At 41.0% G+C, this 25,516-nt stretch overlaps 2 protein-coding genes across 3 annotated transcripts; both read right to left on the bottom strand.

Annotated features, from left to right (window-relative positions):
* Positions 1-352: 352 nt before the first annotated feature.
* LOC106586996 (high choriolytic enzyme 1-like) lies at positions 353-6,143 on the bottom strand. The gene is made up of 9 exons (XM_014174780.2): positions 6,042-6,143; positions 5,852-5,936; positions 2,581-2,587; positions 2,414-2,488; positions 2,180-2,320; positions 1,965-2,082; positions 1,539-1,684; positions 765-889; positions 353-504 (listed from the first exon to the last, which is right to left on the bottom strand). Exons 2-8 carry the CDS (start codon positions 5,921-5,923, stop codon positions 807-809), a joined length of 642 nt encoding a protein of 213 aa, XP_014030255.2. The 5' UTR covers positions 5,924-5,936; positions 6,042-6,143; the 3' UTR covers positions 353-504; positions 765-806.
* A 14,596-nt stretch (positions 6,144-20,739) lies between these two features.
* hce2 (High choriolytic enzyme 2) lies at positions 20,740-24,891 on the bottom strand. 2 transcript variants are annotated; one of them, XM_045707943.1, is made up of 9 exons: positions 24,742-24,891; positions 24,592-24,631; positions 22,860-22,937; positions 22,619-22,771; positions 22,380-22,497; positions 22,036-22,160; positions 21,580-21,661; positions 21,299-21,423; positions 20,740-21,021 (listed from the first exon to the last, which is right to left on the bottom strand). In XM_045707943.1, the coding sequence occupies exons 1-9, from the start codon at positions 24,808-24,810 to the stop codon at positions 21,005-21,007; spliced, it is 807 nt and encodes a 268-aa protein (XP_045563899.1). In that variant the 5' UTR covers positions 24,811-24,891; the 3' UTR covers positions 20,740-21,004.
* Positions 24,892-25,516: the final 625 nt, after the last annotated feature.

Raw genomic sequence — 25,516 nt, 5'->3', positions numbered from 1 at the left:
GATAAACTATGAATATTGTACACTTTTATAGATATTGTGCATTCAAATTTTATATTGATGTATTTATTTTCTGTCGAGATGAGTTAAATGTTGTGAGGGAGAAGTCACTTATGTTTTCCTCAAACTGGTTATAATACTTTTCTAAGGTAGAAGTAAACACAAAATACTTTTATGATTGTATTTGTTATTCAACACAGTCCACAAATGTTTCTGTTTAGGGTTATTGTGAAGATGTTCCATAGCTGTAACACTTGTTCAAAGCATTATAATACTTATGTTGAGTAAAGCATGTATGGACACATATTTGGAGGACTGTACTGAAGTGGAAGGATCAACACGGATTAGCTTTTGATTTCAGTTGATCATATTTTTATTGTGATTATTAGAGGTTGCACAGCCTTGATGTTTTGAGGCAAATTGAATTCTAATAGTTCTACCACTAGAGGTCACTCTACTCCTTCAGCGGAGTGATCTTGAGTTCATCGGAAGTGGGGCCACAGGTTTCTATTGGGGGCAAAGGAGAAAACAATAGCTTTATGTGTATGATTAAATAATCACTATGTCCATCGTAATTTATCCTCCCACCCTCAATGTCACAATTCTCACAGTTATTAAGCTCTAGATATATTAGAGCTACATTAGCTCTGGGGAAGAGGCATCCAGGAGGTCGGAACGAGGCTGTTTGATCCAGTCAACCAGCCTTGGCCTATATTTTAATCATCCAAACCCAAGTACAGTAAGTTGTTCAGTGTGGCAGTACTCACAGCAGCCATACAGCCTGTTCAGCCTGTCGATGTCGTTCTTGCTCATCTGAGTGGCCTCGCCGAAAGACACGTTGCTGTCGGGGAAGGGCTCCATGGTGGGGTGGTTGTTCTTGGAGAAGGCGTACCTGTAACCACACCAAATCACAATGCAAACACAATTTAGGCCTGCTCAACAATGTCACTGCTGAAGCTACAGTACTGTATATCTTGGCCTGAATGAAAGGACACTGAGGAAGGGATGGAACGTTACGTATAATTGGGGTCCATTCCAGAAATATTTGTAATTATTAGAAAGACATCACGTAGCTGACCTCTCCTACTGCTTGAAATGAAATGTATGCATTCACTAATGTAAGTCGCTCTGGATAAGAGCGTCTGCAAAATGACTAAAATGTAAAAAAAAAAAAAAAAGTAATGTAAATGCATGACAGAGTTGTAGTCATAGGGAGTTCCTTGGTTCAGGGTGGCGATCTTGTCGAAGTTGTACTTCATGTCTGGGATAAACATATTAAAGACACTGTTCATAGAGCTGATAGGCTGTGTTTCACCCTACTTTATGAGCAAGATCAATCAGTTACAATATTAAACCGACATTAACAACTGTAGATTACACTACAGCTTGAAAAACAAAAGGCAGTCATGCTGACAAGTACAGTATTATGCAGCCCCCAAAATATTCTCTTATGTTAGAATTAGCAGTTAGAGAGAGGCAGTTTCTTATCATGTAAAGTGAAAGTAAGTTAAAGGGAAACAGGATAAATTAATGGTATCGACCATCAATGATGTTCTCCCAGTAGACATGGATGTGGTTGTCACGGTCGCTGCGGGTCTGCTCATGGTTAAAGCCCAGGGCGTGGAGGAGCTCATGCTGGACGGTGCTGTGGTACAGGCAGCCCTGACGGCCAACATAAGAGTAGCACCTGGGAAGAAGAGCAGAGGGTCAAGGTGCACCAATCCAATGCCAGAAACAAGGCCTAACTTAATCATCTAGTTTATTGTAAAGGTTTTAGGAAACCTCGGGGTAATGGGTTCATAAGAGATACATGGTGGTGGGGATCAAAAACTATTATTGTATGGATTATAATCTTCAAAGGGAAATTCAGTTACATACGTATTGATGTGACTTGCCTAGTTAAATAAAGGTTACATAAAATAATAACGTTTAATTTGTTTAGTAATGTTATTTAAATTCAGGCTCACCCGCTGCGAGACTCAATGCTGAGGTAGTCCCTCTCATTCTGGCGCTGGAAGAAGCGGATGCAGGTGGTTTCGGCGAAGGAGTCAAGACCACGCTGGATGATGGCTACTTCGCGAGATGCTGTTGTAGATGAACAACAACAGATAGTGAAATTGTTGCATCGCTTGTACAATATCTCAACATATGAAATGAAATGTACACAAAAGTGAACACTTACAGAAGTGGTTGGCAATGACGTAGGGAACCCAGATGTTTCCGTCACTGTACTTTTGCCACATGCACCCGGTGGCGGTGCAGGGGTCAGCGTTCTTCTCAGAGTGCATGGCAATGTCACCCATCAGAGTAGGCTCATCGGGGCATGAGTAAAGAACATGGAGAACAGCTTACTCTGGGGGCTAGTCCAAGAATTCATCTGCATCCTCTTAATTCCTTGAGCATTGAACCAACTTACTGAGGTCCCTGTTGGCTCTGGTCAGCAGCTCACCAACAGAGAGCTCACCAGAGGTGTCTTCTTCCACAACATTCTCTGTAAGAAAGAACATTGCTTAATCATGACATGGTTTTTATTATTTATATGCTTGGTAATGTGAGATGGTTCCAAAACTGTTTTTTTCTCACCTTCAAACTTTGGATGACAATGTGAAAAAAGACAGACGACAACGGAGAATACATATAAAATGAATATAGAGAATATGAATTCATGAAGAACAAAATACATGAATATACATCGAGCTCCAAAAGTATTGGAACTGTGACACATTTGTTGTTGTTTTGGCTTTGTACTCCAGCATTTTGGATTTGCAATAATGCAATGACTATGAGGTTAAAGTGCAGACTGACAGCTTTAATTTGAGGGTATTTTCATCCATATCACAAATGTTATACCCTCAAGGCATGCTAACTACTCACCGTTACAATAACAGAAGGCTAGCATTTTCTGGGGGGGGTATGATATTCATGCGTCTAACTTTCTCACTCATCATTTATTTTATTTTATTGAAATTTTATTTTTATTTCAACTTTATTTAACCAGGTAGGCAAGTTGAGAACAAGTTCTCATTTACAACTGCGACCTGGCCAAGATAAAGCAAAGCAGTTCGACACATACAACAACACAGAGTTACACATGGAGTAAACAAACATACAGTCAATAATACAGTAGAAAAACAAGTCTATATACAATGTGTGCGAATGAGGTGAGATAAGGGAGGTAAGGCAATAAATAGGCCATGGTGGTGAAGTAAATACAAAATAGCAATTAAACACTGGAATGGTGGATGTGCAGTAGATGAATGTGCAAAGTAGAAATACTGGGGTGCAAAGGAGCAAGATAAATAAATACAGTAGGGGATGAGGTAGTTGTTTGGGCTAATTTACAGATGGGCTATGTACAGGTGCAGTGATCTGTGAGCTACTCTGACAGCTGGTGCTTAAAGCTAGTGAAGGAGATAAGTGTCTCCAGTTTCATTGATTTTTGTAGTTCGTTCCAGTCAATGGCGGCACAGAACTGGAAGGAGAGGCGGCCAAAGCAGGAATTGGCTTTGGGGGTGACCAGTGAGATGTACCTGCTGAAGCGCGTGCTACGGGTTGGTGCTGCTATGGTGACCAGCGAGCTGAGATAAGGCGGGGCTTTACCTAGCAGGGTCTTGTAGATGACCTGTAGCCAGTGGGTTTGGCGACGAGTATGATTGAGGGCCAGCCAACGAGAGCGTACAGGTCACAGTGGTGGGTAGTATATGAGGCTTTGGTGACAAAACGGATGGCACTGTGATAGACCAATTTGTTGAGTAGAATGTTGGAGGCCATTTTGTAAATGACATCGCCGAAGTCGGAGATCGGTAGGATGGTCAGTTTTACGAGGGTATGTTTGGCAGCATGAGTGAAGGATGCTTTGTAGCGAAATAGGAAGCCAATTCTAGATTTAATTTTGGATTGGGGATGTTTGATGTGAATCTGGAAGGAGAGTTTACAGTCTAACCAGACACCTAGGTATTTGTAGTTGTCCACATATTCTAAGTCAGAACTGTCCAGAGTAGTGATGCTGGATGGGCGAGCAGGTGCGGCAGCGATTGGTTGAAGAGCATCCATTTAGTTTTACTTGTATTTAAGAGCAGTTGGAGGCCACGGAAGGAGAGTTGTATGGCATTGAAGCTCGTCTGGAGGGTAGTTAACACAGTGTCCAAAGAAGGGCCAGAAATATACAGAATGGTGTCGTCTGCGTAGAGGTGGATCAGAGACTCACCAGCAGCAAGAGCGACATCATTGATGTATACAGAGAAGAGAGTCGGCCAAAGAATTGAAGCCTGTGGCACCCCCATAGAGACTGCCAGAGGTCCGGACAACAGGCCCTCCGATTTGACACACTGAACTCTATCGGAGAAGTAGTTGGTGAACCAGGCGAGGCAATCATTTGAGAATCCAAGGCTGTTGAGTCTGCCGATAAGGATGTGGTGATTGACAGAGTCGAAAGCCTTAGCCAGGTCGATGAATACGGCTGCACAGTATTGTTTCTTATCAATGGCAGTTATGATATCGTTTAGGACCTTGAGCTTGGCTGAGGTGCACCCATGACCAGCTCTGAAACCAGATTGCATAGTGGAGAAGGTACGGTGGGATTCGAAATGGTCGGTAATCTGTTTGTTAACTTGTCTTTCGAAGACCTTAGAAAGGCAGGGTAAAATAGATATAGGTCTGTAGCAGTTTGGGTCAAGAGTGTCCCCCCCTTTGAAGAGGGGGATGACCACAGCTGCTTTCCAATCTTTGGGAATCTCAAATGACACGAAAGAGAGGTTGAACAGGGGTTGCAGAATAGGGGTTGCAACAATTTCGGCAGATCATTTTAGAAAGAAAGGGTCCAGATTGTCTAGCCCAGCTGATTTGTAGGGGTCCAGATTTTGCAGCTCTTTCAGAACATCAGCTAACTGGATATGGGAGAAGGAGAAATCGGGAAGGCTTGGGCGAGTTGCTGTGGGGGGTGCAGGGCTGTTGACCGGGGTAGGGGTAGCCAGGTGGAAGGCATGGCCAGCCGTAGAAAAATGCTTATTGAAATTCTCAATTATAGTGGATTTATCGGTGATGACAGAGTTTCCTATCCTCAGTGCAGTGGGCAGCTGGGAGGAGGTGTTCTTATTCTCCATGGACTTTACAGTGTCCCAGAACTTTTTTGAGTTTGTGTTGCAGGAAGCAAATTTCTGCTTGAAAAAGCTGGCCTTGGCTTTCCTAACTGCCTTTCCTAACTGCCTTATTCACGATTCATGCAGGATTATCCGTAATCATGGTAGCATCTACATTAATGAAGAAGTGTTTAGAAACATATTATATTCTTATTTACAATAAAAGTCACTCCAAAATGACACAATACATTGTTTACCATTGATTTCTATTGGGCACAAAATAATCTGAAACACAACCAAAACAAACAGCAAATGCATCCAACAACTGTGTAGAGTCACAAGCTTGGTGTGGTCATTGTGTGCTAGGAATATGGAACCAAATACTTAACATTTTACTACTTTAATACACATAATACATGTTTGTTCCCCTAAAATGGGGTGACTATGTACAAAAAGTGCTGCAATTTCTAAACAGTTCCCCCGATATGGATGAAAATACCCTAACATTTCTGCTGACAGTCTGCACGCTAATCTCATAGTCATTGTATCATTTCAAATCCAAAATGCTGGAGTACACAGCCAAAACAACAACAAATGTGTCACTGTTCCAATACTTTTGGAGCTCACTATATTTATTGTGTGGAGGATTTTTAAGTTCCCACTGTTACTGGTGTCCCAGTAGGTCCCAGAGTTACTTTGAGTATGCAGACTGTTTGACTGAGTTTAGCAAAGCAGCGATCTTATGGCATGGTTGCTCCATATCCTGTGTCACTTACCTCAGTCAGTTCCTCAACCCAGGCAGAGGACACCAGGGTCAGGAGACCCATAGTGAACTTCAACACAAACATAGCAGCAAAAGAACTGTAGGATAAATACAACCACATAGGGAAAATCATTAAAACCAGACAAAGTGTTAGACATTGAAGCTAGCACACAAGCAGTATAAATACCGAGCACATCGCTTACCTTAGAGCCCCGAGAAGGTATGGGTGAAACGGCAGTAGTTAGGGTCGTTTTTTATACCCTTTCCTTAGGCATATACACGTAGATAACGGACCCCCAAATAAGGGAATATGAACACAAAAATATGCTGACAGGTAAGAACATTTTATCTTGAGTCGAGGTTGCTGAAAGTCAGGTGGGAGTTCTGTAGGAAATCCTTGAAACGTGTGTGTGAAACATGACATGTGTGAGTTGTGCATGTAAACATTTTGTACCATGACATCATATCATGGCTAAATATGTTTGACCTTGAGGATTTCCAAACAGGTGTCCCCTTCTCTGTGTGTCATTCTTCCTTTTCAGGATGCATATAAGTAATTCAATTAATGAAGCCTCTTAATTGAAGTTAGATTTTTTTTCTGCTTTCATTGATTGCATTTTTTCATATTCAGAAATGGTAGCTATGCATTAAGGTGTGACAGGTGTGTTACACGTGTTAACATTTATTGATGAATTATTTTGATTTTTCTCATTGAACAGAATAAAAAAATATATATATACATGTTGACAATCTTCCAAAGGCCCCTCAAATAAAATGTTTACATTTGAGTAATTTAGCAGATGCTCTTATCCGAAGCAAGTTACAGTAATGAGTGCATACATTTTTGTTCACACAGGTCCCCCGTGGGAATCGAACCCACAACCCTGGCATTGAAAAGGCCAGTAAAACCAACTGAGTCACAAGGGACCACAATAACACATTGTGAAATCTTCTGATGTAATACCTGCTGCTAGGAAATCTTTGTTGGCAGCCCACACACTCCATCACATGTCTGTGAGTTCTCTCATTCGTCTTTATTTCAAGAGTGTTTCATAGATGGGCAGGTCTCACAAATTCAGGGTAATTTCTCTTAAATATTACATTACTCATTACTCTACTTAATTCCCTCATTAAAATGCAAATCAATTTTAAAAATTTTTGACATGCGTTTTTCTGGATTTTTTTGTTGTTATTCTGTCTCTCACTGTTCAAATAAACCTACCATTAAAATTATAGACTGATCATTTCTTTGTCAGTGGGCAAACGTACAAAATCAGCAGGGGATCAAATACTTCTTTCCCTCGCTGTATTTCCATTGATCATCCTTGAGATGTTTCTACAACTTGATTGGAGTTCACCTGTGGTAAATTCAATGGATTGGACATGATTTGGAAAGGCACACACCTGTCTATATAAGGTCCCACAGTTGACAGTGCATGTCAGAGCAAAAACCAAGCCATGAGGTCGAAGGAATTGTCCGTAGAGCTCCAAGACAGGATTGTGTCGAGACCTGGGGAAGGGTACCAAAATATTTCTGCAATATTGAAGGTCCCTAAAAACACAGTGACCTCCATCATTCTAAAATAGAAGATGTTTGTAACCACCAAGATATTTCCTAGAGCTGGCCGACCGGCCAAACTGAGCAATCTGGGCAGAAGGGCCTTGGTCAGGGAGGTGACCAAGAACCCGATGGTCACTCTGACAAAGCTTTTGAGTTCCTCTGTGGAGATGGGAGAACCTTCCAGAAGGACAACAATCTCTGCAGCACTCCACCAATCAGGCCTTTATGGTAGAGTGGCCAGACGGGAGCCACTCCTCAGTAAAAGGCACCTGACAACCCACTTGGAGTTTGTCAAAAGGCACCTAAAGCATCTCAGACCATGAGAAACAAGATTCTGTGGTCCGATGAAACCAAGATTGAACTCTTTGGCCTGAATGCCAAGCATCACGTCTGGAGGAAACCTGGCACCATCCCTACGATGAAGCATGGTTGTGGCAGAATCATGATGTGGGGATGTTTTTCAGCGGCAGGGACTGGGAGACTAGTCAGGATCGAGGCAAAGATGAACGTAGCAAAGTACAGAGAGATCCTTTTATGGAAACCTGCTCCAGAGCTCTCAGGACCTCAGACTGCAGCGAAGGTTTACCTTCCAACAGGACAATGACCCTCGGCACGCAGCAAAGACAACGCAGGAGTGGCTTCGGGACATGTCTCTGAATGCTCAGCCAAAGCCCAGACTTAAACCTGATCGACCATCCCTGGAGATGAGGAGCAATGCTCGCCCTCCAACCTGACAGAGCTTGAGAGGATCTGCAGAGAAGAATGGAAGAAACTCCCCAAATACAGGTGTGCCAAGCTTGTAGCGTCATACCCAAGAAGACTCGAGGCTGTAATCGGCGCCAAAGGTGCTTCAACAAATAAGTAAAGTGTCTGAATATTTATGTAAATGTGTAATTTACTGAAATGTATGTACATTTCAGTTTTTGCTTTGTCATTATGGGGTATTGTGTGTAGATTGATGAGGGGAAAAAACGATTTAATCATTTTTCAAATAAGGCTGTAACCTAATGTAATTTTTTTTCTCCCTTATTTTACCAGCTAAGTTCACTGAAAACACATTCTCATTTACAGCAACAACCTGAGGAATAGTGACAGGGGAGAGGAGGGGGATGAATGAGCCAATTGCAAGCTGGGGTTGAATAGGTGACCATGATGATATGAGATCCAGATTGGGAATTTAGCCAGGACACCAGGGTTAACACCCCTACAATAAGTGCCATGGGATCTTTAGTGACCACAGAGAGTCAGGACACTCGTTTAAAATCCCATCCAAAAGACAGCACCCTACACCAGTCAATGTCCCCAATCTATTTTGGTCTGGCCACAGCACCTCATCTACATCACAAGATACGTTCTCCCTGGCTAAACAGCGGGGAAAGAATCTTCTGGAGTGACGGATCCAGCCGCCGAAAGCTCCCAAATCAACTTCACCACATACATCCTCGATTGCCTGGAGAAGATGCATGCGCGCGAGACGATGGTGGTCATACACCTTCCATCGCCATGCCGAAAAAACCCCCTCTTGAATTGGGTTTAGGAATGAGGAATATGGTGGGAGGAATAGAACAATAAATTGTGGGTGGTCGATGTACCAGTTGCGGACCAGCGCAGCCCGGAGGAAACTCACATTGTCCCAGATGACAACATACCTGGGCTGCCCTGGTCCACCCTTCTACTCTGCTGGAATGAGGATGCCATGTAGTGTATCCAAGAATGTGATGAGAAGGGCGGTGTTGTAGGGACCAAGGTTGGCATGGTGATGGAGGACGCCTTCCTGGCTAACGGCTGTGCACATGGTGATACACCCTCCATGCTGTCCAGGGACATTCACAATGACACCGTGGCCAATAATGTTCCTTCCCTGTCCCCTTCTTTTGGCTAGGCTGAAGCCAGCCTCATCAATGTAAATATAAACGTGCTGAATTGCAGCAGCATCTAGCTCCAAGACTCTCTGAAACAGACAACAAGACAACATAGACCTAGAGCAGTCAATATGGTGAGGCACAATACACTGGATTACAGTACTGTAATGTGTCTATACAGTGCTGATATGATAGTAAATTCACAGTATAGTACTTGCACATATTCATAGCGCTGTTCTTTAACCCTCTCTGAGTTTCACTCAAATGGCACCTTGTAGACCTGTTTCATCTGGATTCGGTTGCGCTGTAATACACAGTCCAATGTAGAGAAGCCCACCTGGTGAATGTTATTGAATATTGTGTTGTCTGCAATTATGTGGTTCAGGATTTCTTATAGTCTAATGGTATTGTTTGCCACCACCGTGTTCACAATAACAGTATCCTGTTCTGGTGTGAACAGACGGGGTCTTCCACCATGGCGTGGCCGTCTCTCAGTTCTGCAGGAGATCCACAAATATGATATGATTGGTTACAGTAAGATAAAATAATCTACTTTCTTTCAATATGAAATGGCATTACTGTAACATTGGCCAACAATCACTGAGTAACATAGGCCTACTGATATGTCGGACTGCAGTATACTACAGTATACATACATAAAGAGCATAGTGTAGATGGTAGGTAACTTACCGGTTGTCATTTCTAAATGTACGGATGATAGATGTAACCGTGTAGCGGCTGAAGGTTAGCCTCCCTCATACTCAATTCATAAGTGAACAAGTGAACAATTCAGCAACTAGTGTTCACACCTGTGAGGAGTGGGTGTTGCCAACTGGTGTATAGAGCTTGGCATTGTGATTGGCGTTGCTTTCCAATGGGGCTAAAGAGATATTAATTTGGAATGTTGTGCCTAATGTAGAGAAGTGTGTGTAGTGTTTTGCAAAACGTGTGATATGGAATTGAAAACTGAGCGTAAAGCAGGAATTGTGCTTACAATTTTGCAGACTTGGTTTAGGGATTTGGTACATGAGTTTCAGGTTTCGGTGATTGTGTTTCAAGTTCCAATTTTAGTGTGTAAACAATTGGGAAAAACTGTGAAATTGTTTTCCCAATGTGTCCTTCTATTAACTAAATTACATTTTGTTCTTACTATGTATTGCATGATTGAGGAGATTATATGATGTTATAAATATTTGCAACGCATTACCAAATTGTCAGTAGGTTTCCACTTTCTTGAAAGGTTTCTTTTCAGCAGTTTTAAATGTTGGTAACTCATTTGTTAATGGTCAGTGGGTGTCACTTTAAAATATGGTATAATTTTGCAGTTATAAATGTTAATAACTCAGTTATACATGTTTGTAGGTCTGTCACTTTAATATAAGGTATACCTTTAGCAGTTATACATGTGGGTAAATCATTTATAGATGATTTGAGAGTCCACTCAGAGCTTAAACATACTGTACTTATAGGCAGTATTGGTTAATCATCACGACATACAAAATACCGTTCAAAAGTTTGCGGTCACTTAGAAATGTCTGTGTTCTTGAAAGAAAAGCACATTTTCTGTCCATTAAAATAACATCAAATTGATCAGAAATACAGTGGAGACATTGTTAATGTTGTAAATGACTATTGTAGCTGTAAACGGCTGATTTTGAGTGGAATATCTACATAGGCGTACAGAGGCCCATTATCAGCAACCATCACTCCTGTGTTCCAATGGCACGTTGTGTTAGCTAATCCAAGTTTATCATTTTAAAAGGCTAATTGATCATTAGAAAACTATTTTGCAATTATGCTAGGACAGCTGAAAACTGTTGTCCTGATTAAAGAAGTAATAAAACCCGCCTTCTTTAGACTGATTGATTATCTGGAACATAAGCATTTGTGGGTTGGATTACAGGCTCAAAATGGCCAGAACCAATGTACTTTCTACTGAAACTTGTCAGTCTGTTCTTATTCTGAGAAATGAAGACTATTCCATGTGAGAAATTGCCAAGAAACTGAAGATATGTGCTATTCCCTTCACAGAACAGTGCAAACTGGCTCTAACCAAAATAGAAATAGGAGTGGGAGGCCCCGGTGCACAATTGAGCAAGAGGACAAGTACATTAGAGTGTCTAGTTTGAGAAACAGACACCTCACAAGTCCTCAACTGGCAGCTTCATTAAATAGTATGCTGGCCTTCTAGGCAGGGTTACAAAGAAAAGCCATATCTCAGATGGGCAAAAGAACACAGACACTGGACAGAGGAACTCTGCCTTGTAGGCCAGCTTCCCAGAGTCACCTCTTCAGGTATTACGGTTACTATTTCACACCAGAGCATTCACCCTACTTGGACTACCACAGAGCAGTGGTAAGTGGGTTGATATAATCTGGAAAGGGGTAATATATTAGGAACAATAATGTCATACTGTCCTGAATGTACATTTGGCCAGGGTCATCAGGGTTTCAAAGGTGGTTCAAGACACATAATTAAAACCAACCTCTTCTGTTCCTGTGACAGAGCCCCAATGCATCACACCCAACATCAACAGTGAAGAGGCAACTCAGGGATAATGGCATTCTAGGCAGAGTTCCTCTATCCAGACTGCAATATAATAAAACATTTTTTTGTTCTTTGTCTTATCTTTTACCAGATCTAATGTGTTATATTCTCCTACGTTCCTTTCACATTTCCACAAACTTCAAAGTGTTGCCTTTCAAATGGTACCAAGAAAATGCATATCCTTGCTTCAGGGCCTGAGCTACAGGCAGTTAGATTTGGGTATGTCATTTTAGGCAAAAATTGAAAAAAACCTTAATAGGTTTAATGTTGTATTTTTAAATAGTTCATCTGCTGTCAATTGTATTCTGACTTGTAATCTTAAAAAGGGGAGAAAAAGACACCCCCATGTGTCTGAATTAGGTAGGATACTCACTATACCAATGATAGAATACCGACTTTGAGACAATGCAATTAAAATTGTTTTCCCAATGTATCTTTCTATTATATTACATTGTGTTCTTACTATGTTCTTACCTGTTTGGAAATATTGGGTGAACTGTTGAGAAATTACAGCACTTTTTGTGCATAGTCCCCCAATTTTAAGAGACCATAAAATATTGGAACAAATTCACTTACAGTGCATTCAGAAAGTATTCAGACCCCTTGACTTTTTCCACATTTTGTTACGTTACAGCCTTATTCTAAAATGCATTAAATTGTTTTTTTCCTTCACTAATCTACACACAATACACCATAATGACAAAGGAAAAACTGGTTTTTAGACATTTTTGCAAATGTATGTTGATTACGGCCTAGAGTCTTCTAGGGTGACGCTACAAGCTTGTAACACCTGTATTTAGGGAGTTTCTCCAATTCTTCCATGCATATTGTTTCAAGCTCTGTCAGGTTTGATGGGGAGCATTGCGGCACAGCTATTTTAAGATCTCTCCAGAGATGTTAGATCGGGTTCAATTCCGGGCTCTGGCTGGGCCACTCAAGGACATTCAGAGACATGTCCCGAAGCCACTCCTGCGTTGTCTTGGCTGTGTGCTTAGGGTCGTTGTCCTGTTGGAAGGTGAACCTTTGCACCAGTCTGAGATCCTCAGCACTTTGGAGCAGGTATTCATCAAGAATCTCTCTGTACTTTGCTCCGTTCATCTTTCCCTTGATCCTGACTAGTCTCTCAGTCCCTGCCGCTGAAAGAAATCCCCACAACATGATGCTGCCACCACCAAGTTTCACTGTAGGGATGGTGCCAGGATTCCTCCAGACGTGAATCTTGACATTCAGGCCAAAGAGTTCAATCTTGGTTTCATCAGACCAGAGAATGTTGTTTCTCATTGTCTGAGTCCTTTTGTTGCCTTTTGGCAAACTCCAAGCAGGCTGTCATATGCCTTTTACTGAGGAGTGGCTTCCGTCTGGACAATACCATAAAGGCCTGATTGGTGGATAGCTGCAGAGATGGTTATCCTTCTGGAAGGTTCCCCCATCTCCATAGAGGAACTCTGGCACTCTGGCAGAGTGAACATCGGGTTCTTGGTCACTTCCCTGACCAAGGCTCTTCTGCCCCAATTACTCAGTTTGGCCGGGCGGCCAGTTCTAGGAACTTCTTCCATTTAAAAATGATGGAGGCTACTGTGTTCTTGTGGACATGCAATGCTGCATAAATGATTTGGTACCCTTCCCCAGATCTGTTCCTCGACACAATCCTGTCTTGGTGCTCTGAGGACAATTCCTTCAACCTCTTGGCGTGGTTTTTCCTCTGACATTTGCTGTCAACTGTGGAGGGATGTGTTCCTTTCCAAATCATCTCCAAGTATTTGGTCCCATATTCCTAGCATGCAATGACTACATCAAGCTTGTGACTCTACACATTTGTTGGATGCATTTGCTGTTTGTTATGGGTGTGTTTCAAATTATTCTGTACCCAACAGAAATGTATGGTAAAAAATGTATCTGTCATTTTGGAGTTACTTTTATTGTAAATAAGAGTAAAATGTCACGTCCTGACCAGTAAGGGGGTTATTTGTTATTGTAGTTTGGTCAGGGCGTGGCAGGGGGTGTTTCTTTTATGTGTTTCGGGGTTTTTGGTTAATGTTCTATGTTAGTATATTTCTATGTTCTTTCTAGGTCTTCTATTTGTATGTTTATTGTGTTGACCTTCAATTGGAGGCAGCTGTTACTCGTTGCCTCTAATTGAAGGTCCTATTTAGTAGGGGAATTTTTCCATTGGTTTTGTGGGTAGTTTTTCCGTGTATAGCTGTGTTAGCCTTACAGGACTGTTTTTGTCGTTGTTTATTTTTTTTTGTTAAGTGTTCTCGTTTTTCCAAATAAATAAGGAAGATGAGCATTCATGCACCCTCTGCGTTTTGGTCCACTTTTTACGACGAAAATGACATAAAATATGTTTCTACATTAATATATTAATGTGGAGGCTACCATGATTACGGATAATCCTGAATGAATCGGGCATAATGATGAGTGAGAAAGTTACAGATATCATACACCCCCCAAAAATGCTAACCTCACGTTATTGCAATGGTGAGAAGTTAGCTTGTCTTAGGGATATAATATTTGTGATATGGATGAAAATACCCTCAAATTAAAGCTGTCAGTCTGCACTTTAACCTCATAGTCGTATAATTTCAAATCTAAAATGCAGGAGTACAGAGCCAAAACAACAACAAATTAGATACTGTCACAATACTTTTGGAGCTCACTATTTATTGTTTGAAGTGTTTTTAAGGTCCCAATGTTACTGGGGTCCCAGTAGGTCAGTGTTGCTTTGAATATGCGTTCACTGTTCGATTGAGTTTAGCAAATCAGTGATCTTATGGCATGGTTGCTCCGTATCCTGTGTCACTCACCTCAGGCAGTTTCTCAACCCAGGCAGAGGACACCATCATCAGAGCCAGGAGACCCTGGCTGTAGGATAAAAGGACTGTAGGATACATGCAAACACAAAGGGAAAACCGTTAAAACCAGCTATAGTGTTAGTCATTGCAGCTCACACACATACAGTACGAATACTGAGCACAGCGCTTACCTCAGAGCTCTGACAAGGAATGGGTGAAATGGCAGTAGCTAGGGTCGTTTTTTTTACTCTTTCATCAGGCATATACAAGTAGATAACGGACCCCCAAATAAGTGAATACAGGCACAAAAATATGCTGACAGGTCAGGACATTTTGACTTGAGTCGAGGTTGCTGCAAATCAGGTGGGAGTTCTATAGGACATCCTTGAAACGTGTGTGTGAAACATGACATGTGTGAGTTGTGCATGTAAACATTTTGTACCATGACATCATATCATGGCTAAATATGTTTGACCTTGAGGATTTCCAAACAGGTGTCCCCTTCTCTGTGTGTCATTCTTCCTTTTCAGGATGCATATAAGTAATTCAATTAATGAAGCCTCATATTTAATGTTAGATTTTTCTTCTGGTTTTATTCATTGCATTTGTTCATATTCAGAAATAGTAGGTATACATTGAGGTGTGACAGTTGTGTTATAAGTGTACAAATGTACTGATGGATTATTTTGTAATTTTCTTATTGAACAATTATTTAATTTTTTTATCAAAATCACGTTGTCAGTCTCCAAAAGTCCCCTCAAATAACATTTTAGTATCACTACTTAGGATAAGACCCAGATGCAGACAGTTCGAATTGCAGATGTTTATTGACAAAACAGGGGGCAGTCAAACGACAGGTCAAGGGCAGGCAGAGGTCAGTAATCCAGAGCAGAGTCAGTAAGGTACAGAACAGTAGGCAGGCTCAGGGTCAGGGCAGGCAGAATGGTCAAAACCGGAAGAACCTAGAAAACAGGGACTGGAAAGAACAGGATTATGGGAAAAAACACGCTGGTAGGCCAGACGAGACAAGACGAATTGGCAACAGACAAACAGAAAACACATGTATAAAGGTACAGGGGATAATGGGGAAAATGTGCAACACCTGGAACGGGGTGGAGACAAGCACAAGACAGGTGAAATATATCAGGGGTGACATTTAATAATTTAGGAGAAGCTCTTATCCAGAGCGACTTACAGAAGTGAGTGCAAACTTATTAGTTCACACTCATCCCCCGTGGGAATTAAACCCCTCAACCCTTGCATTTCAAGTGCAAGCTACACCAATTGAGCCGCAAGGGACAACAATTACACCTTGTGAATACTTCTGATGTAATATCGGCTGCTGTGAACTCTTTGATGGCAGCCCAAACACTCCATCACGTGTCAGTGGGTTCTCTCATTCAACATAGATATTACATTTACCTGAACAAATAGCGTAATGAAAGAGTCAAATGTTGTGCAGATCATAATAGGGATTACATAGTATGGATGGGGGCTAAAAGTAGCAATCTCTCCTTACTGTTGTGTTTATATACTCAGTCTTTCTCTATGGTGGCCTGGTTTAGTCATTTGAACGTGTGCAACAAGAACAGACTGGAGAAGATTGTGAAGGTTTCCAGCAAGGTCATGTGCTGTCTGACAAAATCACTATTTTAGAAGTACTTCAAAGTAAATAAATCATACTTACAGTGTCTGTATTCAGACCCCTTGACTTTTTCCACATTTTGTTATGTTACAGCCTTATTCTAAAATGCATTTTTTTAAATCTTAGAAATCTACACACAATAACTCATAATGACAAAGCAAAAACTGGTTAAAAACAGAAATACTTTATTTACATAAGTATTCAGACCATTTGCTATGAGACTCGAAATTGAGCACAGATACAGTCTGTTTCCATTGATCATCCTTGAGTTGTTTCTACAACTTGATTGGAGTCCACCTGTGGTAAATTCAATTGATTGGACATTATTTGGAAAGGCACACACCTGTCTACAGTATATAAGGTCCCACAGTTGACAGTGCATATCAGAGCAAAAACCAAGCCATGAGGTTGAAGGAATTGTCCGTAGAGCTCCGAGACAGGATTGTGCCGAGGCACAGAAGGGTACCAAAACATTTCTGCAGCATTGAAAGTATCCAAGAACACAGTGGCCTGCATCATTTTTAAATGGAAGAAGTTTGGAACCACCAAGACTCTTCCTATAGCTGGCTGTCCGGGCCAAACAGAGAAATCAGGGGACAAGGGCCTAGCTCAGGGAGGTGACCAAGAACCTGATGGTCACTCTGACAGAGCTCCAGAGTTCCTCTGTGGAGATGGGAGAACCTTCCAGAACCATTTTTCAGCGGCAGGGACTGGGAGACTAGTCAGGACTAAGGCAAAGATGAACGGAGCAAAGTACAGAGAGAAAAACCTGCTCCAGAGCGCTCTGGACTTCCGACTGGGGTGAAGGTTCACCTTCCAACCTGACAACGACCCTAAGCACACAGCCAAGACAACACAGGAGTGGTATCGGGACAAGTCTCTGAATGTCCTTGAGCGGCAAGCCAAAGCCCGGACTTAAACCCAGTCGAGCATCTCTGGAGAGTCCTGAAAATAGATGTGCAGCATCGCTCCCCCATCTAACCTGACAAAGCTTGAGAAGATCTGCTTTAACAAATTACTCAGTAGAGGGTCTGAATACTTATGAAGATGTGATATTTCAGTTTTAAAAAATGTATAAATCAGCTCAAATTACTAAAAACCTGTTTTTGCGATGTCATTATGGGGTATTTTGTGTATATTGATGAGAAAAAAACAAATTAATCAATTTTACAATAAGGCTGTAATATCACAAAATGTGGAAAAAGTCAAGGGGTCTGAATACTTTCCAGAGGCACTGTTTATGATCGCCTGCTTTCTTCACTCAGACTCTTACTTAGTAGCTAGTGTATTAGCAAAAATTGTGATAACTAGCTAACCCCTTTAATCTGTGGTAACTAGCTATTAGTGTTAGCAAGTAATGTTAAACACTAGCTAGCTATTATTACTATTAGCTAGCAGTGGATAACACAACTAGCTAAGCATAAATTGTATAAATGATGATAATGATGATAGTAGAGCTATATGTAGCAAGAGTGTCTATGCTAAATTCCCATAAGGTCTGACTCCAGGATGGGAAAATGCTTAACAAGAAAGACACAGAAGAGGACCATGAGACCCTATGTTAATGTTGTATTTTTAAATAGTTAATCTGTTTCCAATTTATATTCTGACTTGTAATGTTAAAAAGGGGAGTAAAACAAACCCCCTGTTTATCTGAATTAGCTAGGCTACTCACTATACCAATGATAGGCTAAAATTCGTTTCCCAATGTGTCATTCTATTAAATTACATTTTGTTCTTACTATGTATTGCTTGTTTGAGGAGATTAAATGCTGTTATAAATATTTGCAACTCATTCATAAATTGCCAGAAGGTTTCCACTGCCTTTTAAAGTATGTTTTTAGAAGGTATAAATATTGGTCCACCTAACTCTTTAATAAATTGTCAGTAGGTTTATATACTGCTCCAAAAATAAAGGGAACACTTAAACACCACATCCTAGATCTGAATGAAAGAAATAATCTTATTAAATACTTTTTTCTTTACATAGTTGAATGTGCTGACAACAAAATCACACAAAAATAATAAATGGAAATCCAATTTATCAACCCATGGAGGTCTGGATTTGGAGTCACACTCAAAATGAAAGTGGAAAACCACACTACAGGCTGATCCAACTTTGATGTAATGTCCTTAAAACAAGTCAAAATGAGACTCAGTAGTGTGTGTGGCCTCCACGTGCCTGTATGACCTCTCTACAACGCCTGGGCATGCTCCTGATGAGGTGGCGGATGGTCTCCTGAGGGATCTCCTCCCAGACCTGGACTAAAGCATCCGCCAACTCCTGGACAGTCTGTGGTGCAACGTGGCGTTGGTGGATGGAGCGAGACATGATGTCCCAGATGTGCTCAATTGGATTTAGGTCTGGGGAACGGGCGGGCCGGTCCATAGCATCAATGGCTTCCTCTTGCAGGAACTGCTGACACACTCCAGCCACATGAGGTCTAGCATTGTCTTGCATTAGGAGGAACCCAGGGCCAACCGCACCAGCATATGGTCTCACAAGGGGTCTGAGGATCTCATCTCGGTACCTAATGGCAGTCAGGCTACCTCTGGCGAGCACATGGAGGACTGTGCGGCCCCCCAAAGAAATGCCACCCCACACCATGACTGACCCACCGCCAAACCGGTCATGCTGGAGGATGTTGCAGGCAGCAGAACGTTCTCCACGGCGTCTCCACACTCTGTCACGTCTGTCACATGTGCTCAGTGTGAACCTGCTTTCATCTGTGAAGCGCACAGGGCGCCAGTGGCGAATTTGCCAATCTTGGTGTTCTCTGGCAAATGCCAAACGTCCTGCACGGTGTTGGGCTGTAAGCACAACCCCCACCTGTGGACGTCGGGCCCTCATACCACCCTCATGGAGTCTGTTTCTGACCGTTTGAGCAGACACATGCACATTTAAGGCCTGCTGGAGGTCATTTTGCAGGGCTCTGGCAGTGCTTCTCCTGCTCCTCCTTGCACAAAGGCGGAGGTAGCGGTCCTGCTGCTGGGTTGTTGCCCTCCTACGGCCTCCTCCACGTCTCCTGATGTACTGGCCTGTCTCCTGGTAGCGCCTCCATGCTCTGGACACTATGCTGACAGACACAGCAAACCTTCTTGCCACAGCTCGCATTGATGTGCCATCCTGGATGAGCTGCACTACCTGAGCCACTTGTGTGGGTTGTAGACTCCATCTCATGCTACCACTAGAGTGAAAGCACCGCCAGCATTCAAAAGTGACCAAAACATCAGCCAGGAAAAATAGGAACTGAGAAGTGGTCTGTGGTCCCCACCTGCAGAACCACTCCTTTATTGGGGGTGTCTTGCTAATTGCCTATAATTTCCACCTGTTGTCTATTTCATTTGCACAACAGCATGTGAAATTTATTGTCAATCAGTGTTGCTTCCTAAGTGGACAGTTTGATTTCACAGAAGTGTGATTGACTTGCAGTTACATTGTGTTGTTTAAGTGTTCCCTTTATTTTTTTGAGCAGTGTACTTTCTTTAAATATATATTTTCAGCAGTTATAAATGTTGGTAACTCATTTGTTCCTGGTCAGCGGATTGCCACTTTAAAACAAGATATAATTTTAGCAGTTATAAATGTTGATGAATCAGTTATAAATATTCATAGGTATGTCACTTTAAAATAAGATATACCTTATTGGGTACATGTGAGTAAGTCATTTATAGATGATTTTAGAGTTCACTCAGAGCTTAGATATACTGTACTTATAGGCAGTATTGGGTAATAATCGCGACACACATGAGAGAAGATTCAACACTTTGTTAAACATATTCAGTCAGTGTGTGGTGGGTGTGATAACAAAAACATTCAACGTTGTGAGAGGATAACTCCTCCACTGTTTCACCAATCAAAGGTATTACCTGTGTTTATATAATCTGGTAAGAGGTAATATATTAAGAATGATTGAATAATGTACATTTGACCAGGGCATCAAAAGTGGGTCAAGACACATCATTAAAACCATCCTCCTCTGTTCATGGAACAGAACACCAATGCATCACACCCAAAAGTGAGAAATAAGGTTGTATGACAATATATAAGGGTTTATCTTAATTAATGGTTTATAATGCAAAAATGCATTTACAAATGATGAAATAATCATTAATAACCTAATTATACGCCCTTTATAAACCTTTTACAAATGTAACCATGTTGTAAAGTATTACTGGACACTCACTCTACAACGATTTTAAGCTCATGTCGTTGTTTCAGACTTCCAAAATGCAAAAGTAACAGAATGTTAAATTTGCTGTATAATACAGGATATTCTGTGCGTGTGGGAGTTGGGACATGTGTCATTACTGTAGTCTGTGGTGAGAGAGCCTTGTTAACTCCCCTAAAAATATACAGAAGGTTTTAGTTTTACCCACTAATCCACTTGCACACCTGTGCACGTTATATGATAATCACCATCAATGTACCCTTTGCAATCAGAAAAATAAACATAAACCATAACAAACGTAGAACGGGCTATCAAATACACGTTGCTACACATGTTTATTGTGATAATGTTTCAGTAGACCACAGTACTTTGCTTTGCCATACCAATGTTCTATGATAAGCCATAACATATCTGATATACGGACGTAAAGATATACTTGAATTTTTTTTTTTAAATCTGCATCTCAATTCATTCTATCAGCATAAAACATAATTTGTTTCTTAAATTCATGTTCAAAGTTGAAAAGCAAGCTATAACTGCAGTTACAATCCTCAGCAGACGCTCTACCCTCGCACTTTTCAAATCAGTCCAACTGCTTTCCTAATAAAAGAGAAGGGGAAAATAAAATATTATTAGAATTGACATGCTGTATTTCTGCCTTTTGAGTTGATGGTGCTCAAGGCTTTAAAAAATAATCTGTACACCAATTTATAACAGTATAAAAACAGAATATCACTAAATTCAATTCAAATTCTATATTCCCAAATATCTCAAATTGATTGAGCAACGGTATCGTGAAGTTTACAGGCAGGTATAATAATCACAACTCTTATTCTTTGCAGTGATGATAAACAGATCTCCTTAGAAAATCACTTACTGCATTTGTAGAGACGATTGATCCGCAGAATGTCCATAGGGCTCATCTGAGTTGCCTTGCCAATAACTGCATTATTGTCAGGGATTGGAAGAATGGTGGGCTGATTGTTCTTGGAGAAGGCAAACCTGGAACCAGACAACATTGGGCAGAAAGCTCTCACACCATCAATTGCAATTAAAGGATGACATGAGTAGACTATGAAAGGTCAAATTATTTTAGCCATACAACATTATAGCTGTTATTGCAGTAAAGAAAACCTTTCCATTATGTCCTCAACTTACCTCGAGTATTGCATGACAGATTTATAGTCATATGGAGTCCCCAAGTTTATCGTGTTGATCTTGTCGAAATTGTATTCCATTCCTATGATGGAAAATGCATGATAAATCATTTTCTTACCGGGTATAATAACTTTCATGAATAAGTCACGCTTATAAAGAAATGCTTTACAGATTATTATGAATGATATAAATGCTTATTAATTGAAAAGCTTATAAATCCATGTCAGTGTTTCTATATGTTTACAAATAATGAAATACTAATGTATTATTATAATCAGATAGAAGTACACTAAAGTTTACATTCAAGTTCTTAAAGTTTTACTAATATGTCTTACTCAAAATGGGCAGGAATAATATTTACATATCTTGTAAACAATAGTATTTATTATTTACCTACGAAGTTATTTAAAAATATATATTATAAATTCAGCATCTGTGGATGTAGAAAGCACTAACCAGGCAAAATGTTCTGAGTCAGGATTTGAACATGGCTGTCACGGTCACTGCGCGAATGCTCGTGGTTGAAGCCCAAGGCGTGCAGCAGTTCATGCTGCACCACAGACAGATGGACACATCCGTTCCTATTCAGAGACAGCACCTGGCCATTTTTCTGGCGTCCAACATACGAGTAACAGCTACAAACAAGAGTGTATACGGAAGACATAAAGGTCATTTCTAAAAGTAATAAAGTATTGTTTTTTTGTAGCAATAACAGTAAAGTAAATTGTCATGTAAACACTAAGTAAATAAGAGTGGCAGAAGACAAGTATAACAGGTCTCGTAATGTGCAGCGGTCATACCCTGACAGAGACTGGATGTCCACAAAGTCCCTCTGATTGGTTCGCGGAAAGAATCGGACGCAGGTTGATGCAGCAAAGGTTTGCAGCCCACCTTCAATAACGGACCTCTCCTGGGGCGCTGCTCAATGGAGCAACAAGAAAGTCAGAAACTCAATACACACACGCACAAAGACTAATAGTATAGTAAAACCAAACCATTAAGCTCAGAAGAAAATCATTTCAGAGAAGAAGATATTTACAGTATTGATTAGAGATCACATAGGGCACGTAAACTTTCCCATTAGAGGACTTCGGCCATTTGCAGTTGTGAGCTGTGCAGGGGTCAGCGTTCATGAACCCAGTATTTACTGCAATGTCCCCAAACATGACTAGTGGCTCGTCAAGTCTTTTCCCTAGAAAACAACACCAAGTGAAGGTTATTATCTGTGTTTCATTCTCGGTGTCATGAAATGCAGGGTAGGAATATTCAGGCTGCCTTACCAAGATTTCTGTTGGCCTTCTCAATGAGCGTTGAAGCAGAAAAATCCTCCTCCTCAATGTTATTGGTGCGGGTGCTGTCTGCGGAATGGGATAAAAAAAATTGCTTAAATGCAACTGTGTCCCTAATAACTAATATTACAATAAGATAATATATTGTACCAGTCAAACGTTTAGACACAGCCACTCATTCAAGTGTTTTTATTTTTTCTCTTTTCTACATTGTAAAATAATAGTGATGACATCAAAACTATCTAATAACACATATGGGATCATGTAGTAACCAAAAGATTGTTCAACATATTTTATACTTGAGATTCTTCAAAGTAGGCACCCTTTGTCTTGACAGCTTTGCACACTCTTGGCATTCTCTCAACCAGCTTCACCTGGAATGCTTTTGCAACAGTCTTGAAGGAGTTCCCACAAACGCTAAGCACTTGTTGGTTTTCCTTCACTCTGCGGTCCAACTCATCCCAAGCCATCTCAAATGGGTTGAGGTCAGGGGATTGTGGAGGCCAGGTCATCTGATGCAGCACTCCATCACTTTCCTTCTTAGTCAAATAGCCCTTACACAGCCTGGAGGTGTGTTGGGTCATTGTCCTGTTGAAAAACAAATGAGTCCCACTAAGTGCAAACCAGATGGGATGGCGTATTGCTGCGGAATGCTGTGGTAGCCATGCTGGTTAAGTGTGCCTTGAATTCTAAATAAATAACTGACAGTGTCACCAGCAAAGCACCCCCACACCATCACACCTCCTACTCCATGCTTCACGGTGGGAACCACACATGCGGACATCATCCGTTCACCTTCTCTGCATCTCACAAAGACATGGCGGTTCGAACCAAAATTCTCAAATTTGGACTCAGACCAAAGGACAGATTTCCACCGGTCTAATGTCCATTGCTCATCTTTTTGGTCCAAGCAAGTCTCTTCTTATTGGGGTCTCTTAGTAGTGGTTTATTTGCTGCAATTCAACCATGAAGGCCTGATTCACGCAGTCTCCTCTGTTACTTGAACTCTGAAGCATTTATTTGGGCTGCAATTTCTCAGGCTGGTAACTCTAATTAACTGCAGCATAGGTAACTCTGAGTTTTCCTTTCCTGTGGGGGTCCTCACGAGAGCTCGTTTCATCATAGCGCTTGATGGTGTTTGCGACTGCACTTGAAGAAACTTTCATTGTCATTTCTCTTATCTTATTTGAGCTGTTCTTGCCATTATTTGGAATTGGTCTTTTACCACATAGGGCTATCTTCTGTATACCACCCCTACCTTGTCACAACACAACTGATTGGCTCTAACGCATTAAGAAAGAAATTCCACAAATGTATTTAACAAGGCACACCAGTTTTTCGAAATGCATTCCATGTGACGACCTCATGAAGCTGGTTGAGAGAATGCCAAGAGTATGCAAAGCTGTCATCAAGACAAAGGGTGGCTACTTTCAAGAATCTCAAATATATTTTGATTTGTTTAACACTTTTTGGTTACTACATGATTCCATGTGTTATTTCATAGTTTTGATGTCTTCACTATTATTCTACAATGTAGAAAATTGTGCAAATGAAGAAAAAGCCTTGAAAGAGTAGGTGTGTCCAAACTTTGACTGGTATTGTACGTCATATACATTCTAAAAATGAATGATTAATAAAACCAGGTTTCATTTATGGAACATGATATTTAGATACATAATACAATGTCAGAAACTAAATGTTTATAAAGACAGGATGAACATACCAATTTCCATGTCCTCTTCACTCCTTTCAAATGGAGCTTTCTGTATGCCAACAGCAGAAGGAAATATGCAACAAAATAGGTTAAAATGTTTAAAACGCAAATAATTCATCATGCACAGGGTTTTCCCAATAGTCTCAGATAGACACTTACCCCTGTAGATCGGCCCTGAACTGAGCAGAGAACGGCGATGAAAATGGTCAGCACAAAGACAGGTGCCATGGTGAATGACTGCAGGATGCCCAGGATCAGTCTGTTGTGAACATGATAGACGTGCAGTTTTTATACTGTAGGCAGACAGATGCGGTTGTTCCTCAGAATATTGGTACATTTCAAAAAAGCATCAGATGTCAACCAAGTCAACCAAAGTCTTGCTTCAGAAAAAATTCTCAAACATGGGGGAGTGTGGTTTTGTGATGTACAGTGAGTGTGATAATATTGCATACGCCTACATGTCATTGGTAATTAATAAGTTAAATACTATACAACTGTACAATAACGTACAGATGCCACTGAACTCAAATATTGAAAACTAAAGTGCATGCGTAAAGGAATAAGTGCACTCAGGTCACACAGTAATGAGATGTGTCATTTTTTTTCACTTGTAAGAGGACAGAATAGTAACCTACCCGATTTCTCAGGTGGGCATTCCATATGCCCCATGTCTGATATTTGGACAGAAGAACCAGAGTTCCTGAGGATGCTGATGGGGATGAAGTTTTGATGCAGTGAAGTTGGCCATTGTACGTGATTAAATATGTTGATCCTGTTTTACTGGCAGCTATATACGTTTTCATTATATAGTCACTTAAGGACTTGGTCATTAACATATACAAACTCTATTGCAGTCTAGTTTGCAGGTTACGTAGGTATCTGTCACGTCCTGACCAGTAAAGGGGCTGTTTGTTATTGTATTTTGGTCAGGGAG

The sequence above is a fragment of the Salmo salar genome, chromosome ssa26 (genome assembly GCF_905237065.1).
Source record: "Salmo salar chromosome ssa26, Ssal_v3.1, whole genome shotgun sequence".
Classification (NCBI taxonomy): Eukaryota; Metazoa; Chordata; class Actinopteri; order Salmoniformes; family Salmonidae; genus Salmo; species Salmo salar.
The sequence above is the reverse complement of the archived record's forward strand: the minus strand, read 5'-3'. Positions and strand labels throughout refer to the sequence as shown.